Source organism: Pseudopodoces humilis, chromosome 3 (genome assembly GCF_049639895.1).
Source record: "Pseudopodoces humilis isolate 2021_Gansu_Grassland_sample_001 chromosome 3, ASM4963989v1, whole genome shotgun sequence".
In the NCBI taxonomy this organism is placed as follows: Eukaryota; Metazoa; Chordata; class Aves; order Passeriformes; family Paridae; genus Pseudopodoces; species Pseudopodoces humilis.
The window spans coordinates 80,790,284-80,805,990 of NC_142202.1; the positions used below are offsets into that span (position 1 = coordinate 80,790,284).

At 40.0% G+C, this 15,707-nt stretch overlaps 1 protein-coding gene across 2 annotated transcripts in view; it reads left to right on the top strand.

The window, feature by feature from the left end:
• Positions 1-15,038, top strand: part of IBTK (inhibitor of Bruton tyrosine kinase) — a 55,747-nt gene extending 40,709 nt beyond the window's left edge. For both annotated transcript variants that reach the window (XM_005518163.3, XM_014263605.2), the window contains exons 26-29: positions 3,251-3,403; positions 9,956-10,024; positions 10,124-10,256; positions 13,650-15,038. In XM_005518163.3, coding sequence (XP_005518220.2) covers positions 3,251-3,403; positions 9,956-10,024; positions 10,124-10,256; positions 13,650-13,775 — 481 coding nt within the window. In that variant the 3' untranslated portion in view covers positions 13,776-15,038. The remainder of the gene's footprint in view (positions 1-3,250; positions 3,404-9,955; positions 10,025-10,123; positions 10,257-13,649) is intronic.
• Positions 15,039-15,707: the final 669 nt, after the last annotated feature.

The following is a 15,707-nucleotide window of genomic DNA, read 5'->3' on the forward strand; positions in this document are numbered from 1 at the left end:
GAACTGGTCAGTGATGTGCTACACCTCTTAGACACACACAGGTCCATGGGGCTGGATGTGACCAACCCAAGGGTACTGAGGGAGCTGCTGAAGGTGACCACTTTAAATCATTTACCAGCAGCCCATGTCAATTTGAGAGAGCCCAGGTGACTGGAGGTGAGTCAATATGACACCCATTTAAAGAAGGATCAGAAGGAGAATGTGGGAACTACAGGCCTGTCAGCCTGACCTTAGCTCCAGGGAGGCTTGTGGGGAAGATCATCCTTAGTGCCTTACCATGGCATGTGCAGGACCTGGTCAGGTCCAGCATAGGTTTAAGAAAAGGCAGGTCCTGCCCAAATAGTTTGACTTATTCATGCTATTCATATACTCTCTGATAGATAATTCTTTACTTATTGGGTGTTATTTGAACTGAAAACTGCCTATGAATTGTTCCTTGCTTTTAAAAAGCAAATAAAGACTGATTTTTGATTATCCCTAGATAAATGTCTCCAAAAAGTATATTGTGCTCTTAAGGTTCTTATTAAACAGTTTTTGGAAAGAGCTGGGGCTACTGTGTTACACAAACCATCTTAGGTGGAAAGGCTAGGGTATATTTCAGGAGGATGGAATTCAATCTAACGCTCATGTGGTCACTGCGTGATTCCACACGTTCCTCCTGCGTTCCTCTGGCTGCCGATCCGGAAAATACCGGTAGCTCAAGAGTTCAAGCACAGAACCAGTGGGAGCTATATGAATTTTTAAAATTAGGCCTCACTGCTGGAAGAAAACATTTATTGAATAAACTTGAAGCTGCTTTAGGCAAGCGATCAATTATTTGATTGCCCCTGCTAGTTGTTCAAACTATTTTTGCGTGTAAGGTAGAGTGGTTGTGTTACTCATCTACTCTAATATTATATTTGCAGAGTTAGTCTCTAAACTCACAGTGGACTATTAAGTGCATTTGGCAGCTGATTGAGCTTTCCACACATGCAGTATAGTCAAAGCCATAGAACTTGTGCTCCAGTGAAATCAGATATTCAACTTGGATGTTGAATGCAGTGAAGCACACTTGCCAGAAGGGTGTGGGACCTTCTGGCTTTTTTTGGTTGACTGAAAGTCTGTCATACACTATGTCTTTTCCACCAAGAGAAACCTCCAGTTTCATAGTTTTTGGGAAAACTGAACCTATGTTTCCTCCTTTGAAGAAAAGTGAGAATTAGAAGGGAAAAATAAAATATCACTCTAATAATACTTTGAAAAAAAGTCTAAAGTTAACTGCATGTTGACTTTATTAGTTCTCTAAACCTACTTTGATCAAGGGAGTGGGAGTGTTGCTTAATTGTTTTGGGATTTTTTTAAGCTCAGGAGAGTCTACAGCTTTTCAAGACCAGAGACACAAATTTGAAATCTCTCTTGAGAATTAACAATTGTGTATCCTGATATCTAGATTGTTGGTTTGACAGTATTCCAGCTTATATTTAACATCAGCAGCTGTTTTGTAACTCCATTTTGATGGTTTGCAGTTACAGCTTAGAGAAGCTTTGTCATATTCCACTCTTTTTTAAAAAAATGTATGCATTAGTGTTTCTAATTTTGCAAATTACATAAAAATGACAATGTATCAGACAGGAATAGATGAAAATTAGAGTTGTTACATGTTAGGAAAATTTTGTACCACTTTTCAGACAAATATTTTAAGCCACAAATAATTGTTTGGATAGGTTAGCAAACTGAGAATGATACAGTTGATTTTTTTGGGAGATGTTTTTTGTGGGTTGTTTTTTTGGCTGTCTTTTGCAAGTAGATCTGATTACAGTACAGAATTTTCATAGAAATAGGTAAATCAAATCAAAGTAGGCTACTTAAAGTGTTATTAGCAGAAGCAGCTTCTGTGACAGCAGATCCCATGGACAATATGGCTACTCAGTATAATAGGTTTGGGAGAGGTCTGGTCAAACACTTGCCTGAACTTCTGTGTGCCAGCTGGTGGTAGGAATAGAGGATGTGCACAATGACTCTAAGGTCCTGTATCTGGAGATTTCCATTCTTCTTTTTGTCTTGTGTGCTGCTTATCCAATATTTAAATTAAAAAAAAAAAAAAATAAAAAATCCAAACTTAAGCTAGGGTGGTCTAACATTGGACATCATACATAGACTTCACATGCTTTTGTTGTAACATTTCAGATATAACCTTTCACTTTTAAAATTCCTTCATGTTTGTTACCTTAAATTGTGTCCCACGGAGATGTAGTTTGAAAGTGTTTAACTTGAGATGCTGCTCTTCTTATGGTGGTTGCACAAACAATTGGCATTGTATATTTTCTTTTTTTACTTGTTTTGCTTCATTAGTGTTTATAAGCGATCTCTTGTTTCTTTGAGTGCTTAGTGAGCAGAGCTGTTCTTTCAGGATGTATTTTGTGTATTTTGCAATAAGTAGGACTGCTATGTTTAGTAAAGTTAAATGTAAGCAAATTTATGAAGAATTAATTCCAAAGTCTTGATAGACAAGACAAGGATTAGTGGTAAGATATTGGTAAGGCCTAGAATTCTGTAAGCGAGAAGGCTTTGGGTTTGGAAAGCATTCATAATATCTAAGATGCTAAATTGCTATATTTTCATAATTATTTATTTTTGAAAGATAATATGCAGGCTCTAATTCAGTAACTTATGCTTGGACAAGTAATAGAAAATGAAGGCTATCAATTTTATTGGAATTCATTGTGTATTAAGGGATTTATAGAGCCTCCAGCAGGTACGAGTAACTCATTCAGTACCTTGGGAAGAAAAGATCAACTACACTTGACTTTCATGGTGGCAAACACCCTGTGCTAGATTGACAGTATCTTGAACACTGCGATTTATGAAAATACTTTTCAAGGACTAGCACATCTAGAAAAGGTATAGCTTGCTTAATACACGCCATCTGTGAAAAAAAAAATTGCTTTATAAGAGGATGAGATGAAGGAGATAGGTGGAGGGGTAGGGTTTGGTTGGTTTTTTTTTTTTTAATTCTAATAAAATTTCAAAACTATTGACTTCCTCTGTTCTGGTAGATATTTATTTCCTATTCTTTATTTATATGACCCAAAATGACTTCTTTTATCAAATAGGGTCTAGCAGGATAATGGTGGTATACAAAACCTAAATAATAATGTAATTTTAGTAAGTAGAAAGGCCTCTTTGCTATCTGAATCATGGAATAATGTGGAGTCTTGGAAAGTGCAAGTATAAAGTGCATTGGTTTTGTTTAATTTTTGTTTTTAAAAAGGTCATCTTCATTACATTCTGCCTTGCCAAAGTCATTCCGTGATCTCGTGCTGGAAGAAGAAAAATGTATGAGTGTGAATAATTCACCTGGTACTGGTATTAAAAGATGTGGATATAAAGGATCTGAGGATTCATCAGTCCAAAACACTGTAAGGTAAGAATGCATTTTTTTATAATTGGTCAACTATTATACAAGAAGCATAATGACGTGTTAAATTCTGCTGAAATAAGAAATAATAAAATTGTCATTTAAAAAAAGCATTCTTCAGATGATTCTGTTAATAAGATTTTATGAATGAAATACTCTTAATCATAGAAAACTTAAAGACTTAAACAATTTAATGCCATTGCTAATACTGTGTTTCAGGTTCAAAGTGTTTCTATTCTTATAGATGGATATGTGTGTGTATATATATATATATTTAAATATAAACGCTTCGTGCTCCAAACAAAATATGTCTGTGTATGTTTGTTTGCATATGTATGTGTGTATAAAATTATAAACATGTATTTTCTAATCTCTGTAGAAATTAGGTATTCATGAGCATTGAGATATGGCATTCATGAAACATTTTGCTAAGGAGTATTTCTGTGTAACCACTGAATGGATAAAACCAGTTTATTCAAACAAAGTTCTGGCATTTCCTAATCTGACTTTTCTTATAAGATGACTTCATTGTTTAAGTGTTTAAGCAGGCTTACAGAAACATTGATGCACTGGTTGTTTCTGTGTATTATAATTACCATGGGGCTACAGTTCTAAGGACAAAAATAAGGCACATATGAATTACATCTGCAGTTATTCGACAATATTGCTCTTTGGTTGAAACGTTTTAGCCATGCATCTTCTTGCTACCTCCAGTAGAATCACTGTTCTGGGTTAAAATAACTGCCTAAGCTGAGGAAACAATCTCAGCCTTATTCTCGAAGGTCTGTATGACTGAACTGCTCACTCACCTGCATCTCTTCCCCCTATCATGAGTAATTTTGAATGGTAGACATTCCAAATATATTTACAGAACAGAGAGCCTGAAAACGTTAGTCTTTACCACCTACTATCTGGTAGCACTGCAGGCCAGCTGACCCACAGTGGTAGGGTGAGCCAAGTGTGACAGCACAACTGGCGTGACTGGTGCCTTCCCTGGCGAAGACAGAACCCCAGTGTGCCAAACGGAGGTAAGCAGGGCAGGCTCTGTGACAGAAACCAAGATGAGCCACAGTGAGCACAGACAGGGACATTGGGATCAGGCAAGGTTGACGTCAAACCTGCAAATCAAGTCAGGCTGAGGAACAGCAAAGCTGGGCTTGGCCATAGCTGCAGCCATAGCTCAAGGAAGGCCTGAGGGACTTGAGCCTGAACACAGCTCTTGTGTAAAGAGGGGGAGCTTCTATAATCCTTCACACAGCTCTTCTTACAACACAACTTCAGAGCAGCCTGACTCAAGTTTACACAGCTGCACTGAGGGAGAAGTTTGCAGAGTTGTTGGTGCACAAGGAGCTGTGTCATTATCAGACTGTTCTTATGAACTCCTATTCCATTGTCCTCCAATAACTGACTCCTCTGTGGGGAAAATAAAGTTTTACTGGTCCTTACTTTTGGTTTTTCAGCTTGTATAAAAACTGGTGTTTTCCTAGGACAGAAGTAGTACATGTTTTACTGCTATATAAAGAATAAAATGAGAGTAGGAATGTAGGAACATTGTGTGTGGGATAATGTCTGAGGAGTGAGATAGGAGGCATTTGGAGTGTGTGTGATGGGGAGGCATTCCTCAGGAACAGAGTGATATAGCTGAAGTTACTGTGGTGAGTGGAGGTATGGAGACTTGAAACACAAATCTTCAGAACAAGAATTGTTCATTTTGCTGCTAGCACAATAATAAAACTTTTCATCATATGGGAGATGCCAAGGTCTGGTGATAAGAGAATTTGCACTGGATGTTATTATTAGCTTTGTCACAACAGCTCTGTAATCTTTTTTAAATGACAAAGTCATTTATTTTCCTTTTGCATTGCCTGTCTTGTCTACGCAATCTGGCCGTTCTACATGCTCTCAAAGTGGACTATTTGAGCTGAATCCAGGTCTAATACATTAAATGTCTGAAGATGATATATTAAACTTGTAGAAGCTAAATTGACTATCATCACTTTGAAAACAAAGGACCTCCAAAGCTATTTCAGGTTTTGTGGTTTTTAGTTTTGTCTGAAGATGCTTATTTCTTTCTATTACGTGTAAAGAGCCTAGGTGACTAGTTCCTCCGTCTTGAAACTTAGGAGTGAAGTTTCTAGTTTGAGGTTATTTTATTTTTTTGACAGTACAGTGTTGTCACAGTAGGCTCTGATTTTTACCTGTGTCATTTAAGGGCTATTTCTGTGAAGATTAGTTATCCACACCCTTACCCCTTCCTTTTTAGGGGAAAGAAATTATGTAAATGTAGAGCATAAGCAGTCCTCACCTGTAGATGTCAGACTTGGTGATGGGACACTGAAGATACTTGCATGACTTAATGTTCCTGCTTTGTCTTTCTCCTTTGGATAAACTGTGCACTAATGAAACAGACATTTTTCTTAGATCTCTGGATGAGGGTATTTTGGATGGTGACACAAGCATTCTTCTATGTACTGTCACCTTCCAATTTTTGCAGTACATATATTTTTTGGGTAAAGGATGTCATGAATTGTAGTGAGTTGAACTGAATTTAATCCAGAGGCAGATCATCCCAACAGCTGGGGTATGCTGGTATGGCTGCGTTGTTTCCAGGGGCACTTCAGCCTTGGGAATTAAGCTGTGCGTGTGTAGCTCATAGTCCAAGCTAAAAACATAGGCCTGACATGATTTAATTGTGGCAGCCTGAGTTCTCTTTGCTGTGTTACTCCAGGGAGCAGTGAAGAATCTTAGTAGAAACAAGTATTTGCATCTTCGTGTGGGAATGGCCTAGTTCTGTCATGGCTAATAATGAGCTAATATGTAGCGCATGATTCAAATGGTATAGCAAAACCCAGGAGGTTCTGCAGGAGACCAGGCTTTGTGTTCTTTTTCTGTGAGCAGTTATTAGATCAGGGAGGCACCAAACCTGACCTGGCATCTCGTGAACAAATACTCAAGAAGCACTAGGGAGCTGAGGGCTGGGACATTTTGGTGGCTGCATAAGCGTCATGGCAAGTTCAGCCAACAGTTAATCAGGTTGGTTCAGTACTGATGATATTTGGTTGGTTTATTTCCATGCAGAACCATTTACGTGTCTGCATCTTAACGTCTAAGACATCCAGATTTCCAAGTTCTATATTTTTGAAGCTTTTTTTCCATTTTTTCAGTATATGCTAGCTTCACATTTCCTGTGTATTCCATTCCTCCTAGTCATTTTGATGCCAGCTGAGGAATTAATTTAGTATGTTGAAATATCTGCAATTGATTTAGTATCTGGGCTGAGTGTCTTGTTAGCAAGAAACACAGATGTACGTATGTACAAAGAGCTGCAAAATACCTGGATTTCTTCCTACATTTTCAGGCCCCATTGGTTTATCTTTTATAATTGATTGCTAGAGTATGCTGTGATGCTGGAACTATTAATTCCAGTTTTGGAAAATTCCTGTTGAGGTGACTTTTTTGGTTGTTGTTTAGGTTTTCTGGCTTGTTTGTATTAGAAACCAACAAGTTTTTTGAAGTGTAACAGTTGGGTTAATTTATAGTAGTGCTGTGAGTTATTTGGATTAGTAATTGAAAGAAAAGTGTAGCTGTCAAATGAGTTATTGTCAAATGTGCTGGAAGGTGAATATTATTAAAGCAGGTGGAAAAACAGATAAAATTGAGAGAGAACATCAGTATAAGAGCACGGAAGGCTGCCTTCATCTCCTTGCCTTCTTTGGTTCTTTTCTGCTTTTCAATGTTGTTACCTTTTAAGTGTAGTAAAAGCTGGAAGGTAATTTACCATAGAATGGTTTGGGTTAGAAGGGGCCTTAAAGATCATCCAGTTCCAATGCCCCTGCCAGGGACATCTCCTACTAAACCACATTGCTCACAGCCCCACCCAGCCTAGCCTTGAGCACTTGCAGGGGTGGGGTATCCACAGCTTCCCTGGGGAACCTGTTCCAGTGCCGCACCACCTTCACAGTGAAAAATGTTCTTCCTAATATCTAATCTAATCTGCACTCTTTCAGTTTGAAGCCTTGTCCTGTGCTTACATGTGCTTGTAAAGAGTCCCTCTCCACCCTTCTTGCAGGGTCCGTTCATGTGTTGGAAGGCAGCAATTAAATCACTCTGAAGCCTGCTCTTTTCCAGGCTGAACAAACACAATTCTCTCAGCTTTTCCCTGGATGGAGAGATGCTCCATACCTCTCATCATCTTGGTGGCCTCTTCTGGACCTGCAGCAAGGTCCATGGTTTTTTTGTGCTGAGGACCCCAGAGCTGGATGCAGCTAAAACACAGTGCCCTGCTTTGAAATCACAGAATAATTTTGATTCTGTAGTTTAGCCTCCTGCTCAACTAAGTAAAACTAGATAATGTTTCTCAGGACCTGATCTGGTTCACTTGTGACTGTTCCAAGTGTGAAGATACCCCAGACTTTTTGAGCAACATGTTTCAGTGGATAATCATCTCCATATGGTATTTTTATTTTTCCTTTTATCTATCTGGGATTTACTGTTTTGCCTCTTGTGTATGTTGCCTCTAATCTGTCATTTCTAAGAAGATTCTTGCTTCATCATTTTTCTATCCTGCAGTTAAGTGGTTGAAGACAGCAATGGGATCTCCCCTTTGCTGCCTTCCTTTAGGGTTAACAAAACACATTCTTCGTAATCCTGGATTTGTTCCAATATGACAGCATCCTTCTTGTATTGAGGAGCCCAAATTGAGAATGATACTCTCTATGTAGACGAAGAAATGCAACATAAAGGGGAGGAATCACTTCCTCTGCCTGCCTTGCTACAGTATTGCTAGCACAGCCCAGCACACAGTTGGCCGTCTCTGCTGCAGAGGCACTGGCTGGTAACATCTTCCACTTGTTGCCAGCCAGGACTCTGCAGATTCTGCTTTCTCTCTGCTGCTTTCTAGCCAGTCAGTCCCAGCCTGTAGTGCCTCCTGGGGCTGTTCTCTTCCACATACAGGACTTTGCACTTGTCTTTGAAATTCATGGGTTCTCAGTTTCCAATTTCTTCAGCCTCTTGAGGGCTTCTGAAAGGTAGCCTGGCATCCAGAATGTGCACCGTCCCCAACCTCTCCACAGCCAGTTGTGGCCTGCTGAGAGTCTGTTCTGTTCTTTTCTCTTCTACCAAAGATGCTCAACAGGATTGGTTCCAGTATCAGTCCCTGAGGACCCCCACTAGTACTTGGTTTCCAGTTGGACTTTGTACAGCTAATCCATTTTCAGAACATTTTCCACCCATCTCATCAGTCACATTCATCAGGAATCAGTCCATATTTTTCAGACTGAGTACAAGGATGCATAACCTGGCAATGTGCATTGTTTGTTTTGTGGGAAAAATTCTGTTTTGTGACAAAAAGCTCTACATGCTTAATTTAAATCCATTTTTAATGATGGATGTTAGATTTCAGATTTTTTGAGATCTTGCCCTTACAACTTGGTGGTAGGAATCATGTATTTTGTTATCCTTGGAACTGTGTTCAGGGGAAAGTATTTCAGACAGAGAACTTGGTACTTACTGGAATTCTCTTAACTTTCTATAGATTTTTTTTTCTGTTTTATCTAAGAGCTTGTGGTCACTTACAAAGGATTACCAAAGCATTAAAGCAAATTGAAAGTGATTTATTGAAACAGCAACACCCTTAGAGTTGTTTGCAGTACCATAGAATAATTCAAAAAATATTTGCCAGCATGTCACAGTATGCTGTAACACTTATTTAAGGTTCTGGAAATTGCAAAACCATCCTGTCAAAGATAGGTATTAAATCATGAGAATAGGGCCCTCTCTTCCTACTGATGTAGGATTTTTCTGACAAGTATACTTGTCTCTTAATGAATACAGTGTAACAAATGTCAACTTCTTTTTGTTGAGAGGTTAACATTTTGCAACTGAATAAAATATCTTCCTGTTGGGAACTATGTAAATATTTGAAGTTTGGTTTTTTCCTAGTCTGTTACTTTTAGTTTTATGCTGTTCCTGTGAATGTGGGAGGTGGTTACAAGTTATGTACTGAAAGTCCATAATTTCTGGGTTTACACTCAAAGAATTTACTCTAGTGAGATTGTAGCACTGGCTCTCTGGCATGAAACAACTAATTTGAATGCCAGACAGTTGAATTTTTTATCTTGAATATTTTTCTTTTTATCTTTAATATTTTTATTTCATGTTAATTGCAAACTTTTATGGGTAGTGCTGTTAGTGCATAGCTCAGCTTAAATGCATAAATGCACCAATTTACATGTAAAAAATAAAAAAGCCCTTTTTTTTGTTTTTTAAATAATAAACCAGAAATGAAACTCTTTTTCAAATCCTCACATGTTAGGAAATGCCAGAATTTATGCCCAAGATGAAATTCCATTAGGGTCTGGCAGTTGGAAATGAGAATCAGTGTCCTTTTCAGTCACAGTATCACACTTAAAAACAAATTCTGTATTACATCCTAATGCCTTTCCTGTGTAAAGACCCTACATGTTTGTTGTAATTTCTACTGCAGTTTTGTATTTCACAATATGATGTAGGAGAATGCTCTACCATTGACTTCTACTTTCCTTTCCTACCTCTCTCCAGGTGCAACACTAGAAGTAACCCAGGTCTGGAAGACCATGTTCTGGATTCTCCACAGCTGGAAAGTCATAAGTAAGTTTGATAGTGGCTTAGGATCTGGAACTTTTTTACTGCATGTTGTGCTGACCTTGATGTTGCCTCATAATGTTGTTTGGTTTTTGCATTTTGCAGTCCTTGGTCAGCAGCATCACCAGCCAGCTCTCCTGTGATAGCACCTGTCATGTTCTCAGCTATTATAGAGGAAGAGCTCCAGCAAGAAGCTGCTCTTATTAGGAGCAGAGAAAAACCTTTGGCATTGATCCAGGTAAAGTGCTAAGTTACTTCTGCTCTAAAGTAACATGAGCTTCCAGTGGCTCTTCAGAGATCAGTTATTAGTATTAATTATTAGTACATGTCATTTACATAATGATATTAAATACAGTTTAATAATAATGTCACACTGCTGTTTGATAAGGTAGGTCTCTATTGAAGTCAAAGTGACTGAGTCCATGATAAATGCATTTGCAGCATCAAAGAATGGTTGAGTTTGGAAGGAACCTCTGGAAACTGTCTAATCCAAACTCCTGCTCAGAGTAGGGTCAGTTTAGAGCAGGTTTCTCAAAGCCAGTCAGTGTTTGATTATCTGCAAGGATGAAGACTAATGGCATATCTAGAAAACCTGTTCCAGGGACCACTCTCACACCAAAAAAGATTTTTAAATACAATTTTCTGTTTTTCAGTCTGTGCCCATTGCCTCTTCTCCTGTCTTTGGGTACCACTGAGAAGCGCATGGGTCAGTTGTCTTTATTCTCTCCTAGCAGGTTGCCTCGGTTTGAAAGACCTAGTCTGCTAGGGAAGGCAGGAGGCTCTCTTGGAATGAAAAATGTAAACCCCTTCCCTCCAAATTATTATAATTTTGAAATTAAGGGGCTCTCAGGCAAAGATATGGGGGTAGGAACAACAGTTCTTTACTGGTATCTATAATAAAGCAGACAAACAACAGCTCTGGCGTTAACACCAAACAGAACAGGACCCAGTGACGCCTTCTCAGGCCTTCGGTGCAGTTCTGGGCACGGCCGGTAGGGGCGCTGCTGCTCCCGGCGCTGCTTCCCCCCGTGGCGCGGGGAGCGCGAGGTGATGGTGGCTAGCCCAGGCGGGAAGGGATGGGAGAGAGAGGCTTCGCTTCACAAACTCCTGGCGGGCGGCTGGGCCCCGTGCCCAGCAGGACTTACAAAAACAGCAAGCTGGGCCGGCAGGAATGAGCAAAAATCCCGGGGTGGTAGCAAGGTGTATCAGAAGCTCCAGAGGTGTGGCTGGAACTGCAGGATGTCAGCAGGCTGGAGGTGCGGGGCCGCAGTGCAGCGAAAGCTCAGAGCAGTGCCGAAGAAACAACGGGGATGGGATGGCTGCAGTCCAGCTCCCAGTAGGGCAGAGAGGGGTGAGCCCAAGATCCCGGGCACCCGAGCAGACAGGGATAGGTCTCTCGTTTAGTGAGGTAGGTGTTAATGAGGTCTCAGTTCAACTGCTGCTCCTATGAGTAAAGGCTCACCCACACAAAGGACGAGGCAGTACAGGACTGGACTCCAGCGGTGACAGTGAATCCCCCTTGCAGCAAGGAGCAGCCTGCCTGTCCTCCTCCAAAACCCAGAGTGAGAGCCCTAGCAGCTCTCCACTCTCCAGCCCCAGTCTTTCTGCCTGTCCAAATCTCCAGGTAATGCTTCCCCGCCCCCCTCCCCCCCCATCTTGAGTTTGGCCACTCTTGTTTTTCTCAAGTACCCGTAAGTACCAAGTAGTTAGTTTCCTAGCAACTCAAGGGAAAAATTCCGTAAGTACAAAAGAAAGAAACCCAACCCCCAACACAGGTATTTATACACTTTGGTAAGATCATCCTAAACCTGCTTTTATCCAGGCTAAACAAGTGCAGTGTGTTCAGCGTCTCCTCAGTGTCAGATGTGCTGGGCTCTTACGTATTTTTATACCATGTCACTGGACCATTCATTATATCCATGTTTCTCATGTACTGGAAGGTCAAGAAATGGACCCAGCACTTCAAGTGTGTCTTACCAGTGCTGAGTTAGAGGACAAGTGTCATCTATCTCATTTTTCTGGCAGTGCTGTCCCTCATAGAGTACAGGAGGCTGTCACCCTTCTTTGCCACATGAGTGCACTGCTGGCTAAAAGGCTATATTGTCCACCAGGACCCCAGCTCCTTTTATGATAGGCCACTTTCCAGCTTTTCAACTCCCAGTGTGTACTGGTCTGGGGTTTTTCTTCCCAGGAGCTTTGTGTTTCCCTTTCTTCAACTTCATGAGAGCCCATTTTTCCAGCATTGTCTGGGTCTCTCTGAGCGGCAGTACAACCATCTGGTATATCAGCCCCTCCCTTCCAGTTCTACACTGCTCCTAACTTGGCTGAGGGTACACTGTGTCTCTTCCTGTGGGAAATTGATGAACATGTTAAACAGTACTGACCCTAGTCTCAGTGTTGGTGCTAGTGACTGGCCTCCAGCTGGACTTTGTGCCACTGGTCACAACCCTTTGAGATCAGCAGTTCAGCCAGTTTTCAGTCTCACGTTGCATTTTTAGATCTGTTCTTAAGCTCGTCCACTTAAACTCTCAGTTAATACTTAAGCTGTACCACTTCCCCGGGGATCACCTAGCGGTCACTCAGATCCTCTTGCCCTTCCTGAAGGTAGGAATGACATTTGATTCCTTCTACTTCTCAGGAATCGACCCTTATTGCAACAATTTTTCAAAGGTGTTTTTTGAGAGTGGTCTTCTAGTCATTTTGGTTGGCTCTGATCTCCAGGGCCTGCCATTGCTGGAGGCTGATCTTTACACTTAAGACCAAGATGAAGGCCCCCAGCCTTTTCCCTGTCTTTTTCCTTCAGTAGTGGATCCATGTTGTCTTTTTTTGCTGCTGTAGAGGCTGTTTTGTTGCCTTTCATGTTTCTTACCAGATTCTACCACAGATGTGTTTTGACTTTTTTATTTATTTTCCTGTGTGGTCACACAGTGTCTGTGTTTTCCTTCTATGTCACTTTTCTCTGCTTCCACATCTTGTATGCTTTTTGTTTAAGCTTTGTTAGGAGCTCTTTTTTTTGTCTGTGCAGTCCTCCTGCCATTCTTACTTGGCTAGGAAGAGGACCACTGCCATGGTCTGTTCTTGAGCTTAGTGGAGGTGATCTTTAAAATCAACCAGCTGTCCTGGACCTGTCTTCTTTCTGGGGCCAAATTCCATTAATTTCTCCAAGCAGATGCCTTCATAGTCTTCTTCTGAGAAGTCCCAAGTTGTTTTCTATTTCTCGTGTTCCCAACTTTCAGGATCCTGAACTCCAGCATCTCATTGTCATTGCAGCCAAGGCTGCCCTCAACTTTCACATCCCTGACCAGCCGTTTTTTTTGTAAGCATAAGATCTGTCAGAATGTCTCCCTTGATCATCTGAGTTAAGAATTTTTTACCAGTAGGGAGATGTCTTAGAGTGTTTGTGTCCAGCTCTCTTGCCTTTCCAGCAGATACCAAGGTGCCTCAAGTTTCCCATGAGGAGCAGGGCCTGAAAACATGAGGTTTCTTCAAGTTGTTTGAAGAATGCATCATCTACTAGTCCTTCCTGATTAAGGGGTCTGATGCGTTCAGGACCAGTAAAACCAGTTCATAACCATGCCTGTGGTGTAAACGTAGACCTCACACTGACATACATGCTCTTTTTTCCTTCCAGATTGAGGAGTGTGCTATTCAAGACTTACTAGTCCACTACGAAGCTTTTGACAACCCTGAAGAATTTGTGACCGTTGAAAGGGCTCCACAGGGACCTATAGCAGCACCTATGTGGAACAAGCACTAATTTGTACTTTTCACAGTCCTCCCTTCCACAGTTCTCACAGTTGTATGTGCACTTTTGAAATTGTAATTCTTACAAGTAAAACAGGACTGGAAGAATAAAAATCATGTAATTTTTAACATCAGCATTAAAACACTGCCCATAATCACTAGGTATTTGTTAGAGAGAATGAAATAATGTGTTCACTGTCTTCTTTACCCGCAGTATCTATTGTATATATGTTTTGAGAGCATTTCTTTAATGATACATGCAATTAGTAATGTTACATGAGGCTGTAGATTGGGAATGTATTTGCTAATCTTAAATTGTAAGGGTTTTTTGTTAACAGGTGAAAAGCAAGTGTTTATTTTGTGATTAAATGTGGAATTGAATGTGCAGAATTAAGCACCTTGAAAGTTTGGGGGGTGGTGTGTCCTTCAAACCTTTCTTGCAAATTTGGAATATTGGGAAAAAGTTTGTGCTTGAACTTCCTGTAGAAGTACAGTTTGCAGTTTTTCTTAAGTTACTTGTGCAAGTCCTGGTTCTGTGGTTGCTGTGGCCAGCACATTTCCCTGTTGTGCCCCAGGCTGTGCCTCCGTGCCCGGCCATCGCCTGTGCTCAGCTCAGCTGGACATGTTTGTCACTGCTGTGAGTGAGCCCAGCCTTGGAGCAGCCTGCTGTGTCTTGGAGTAAATCACACAGCTCAAGAGAAAGTGGTGCCACTTAATCAGCCCATCTATAGTTTACTCTGCTAAATGTGGTACAGTTTTAGAACTGCTGTGTTTGGGGACGATTCACTTGAAGTGCTGAGGAAATAAAAGATCTGTGTATATGTTGTTAAAGCTATAAGGGCGAGTACTTGACTGGGAAATTTGCAAACATTTTTGCTGCAAAGATTATCATAGATGGCTTTCAATATTGTGTTCCAAAGTTCTCTCTGCCTGGTTGAAACAAATTTATAGATATATTAAAAAAAAAAAAAAAAAAAAAAGAAAAGAAAAAAGGTAGCCTTATCTGCAATATTTTGTCTAGTTTTTCTTGTTTGTATAGGTGTGTTTGAACTTGTACTTCTAAGTAATGTCAGTACTCATGAACTCTGGAAAACTGGAATGGAGAGATCTACAGAAAATGAATGTAAAGAATTGATCACTGTGTGATAAAAAAATCTTGAAAAAAGTGATGTAGATATGTCTTACTGATTTCAGGTCAAGCTACACCAAAAAAATCCCCCGCAAAAATTGTAAAAAACCACAATAAACCATAAAATCTTGATTTATATGAAGTTAATATACTTTTATATGCTGTCTGTGTATAATCAATGATTTAGGTAACTAGAGTAATTGATAAGTATTCCTTTTGTGTTGGAAACAAGAACTGTGGACATTTTAAAGCGAAACAGGGAAGGAAAGATGTAGGTTTTAATTCTGCTTTAAATTCTTCTGGTAATTCATTCACTAAACTGATGATAATACTTGCATTAAGGGCTTTATTTTATTGGGACCTGCTGAAACTGTCTGATTTAAAAGAAAGCTTATGTAATGTGAGAAATAACTATAGAAGCAGCAGGCCTTTCCAGGTGGGAACCTAATTTGTTAGCAAATGTAAAGTTATTGTAAATTTGCTGATTTGCCTTTTATTTCCAAGATATGCTATTAAAAATCTCATTCTCCTGAAATTTTAAGAGGATTAATGTTTCCACCATGCCAGGGAGCTTGACTGCTTTCAAGTTGTGATTTTATTGTTACTGTTTAGGCATCATCACTGGTTATATGTAATATTCATAAACAAAAATGAGCAGTGATAAGTGTACCACTCCTCTGGAGTTGAGAACACTAAACTGCTGTGATAGAACAGCTTTATTAAGGCTAAAATGTGTCACAGAAACCTGGCATCATTCATTATCCCCAACTACAGTAACTTCTTAAAAAATAGAGGGATAAGTAAAACTTGCAAACT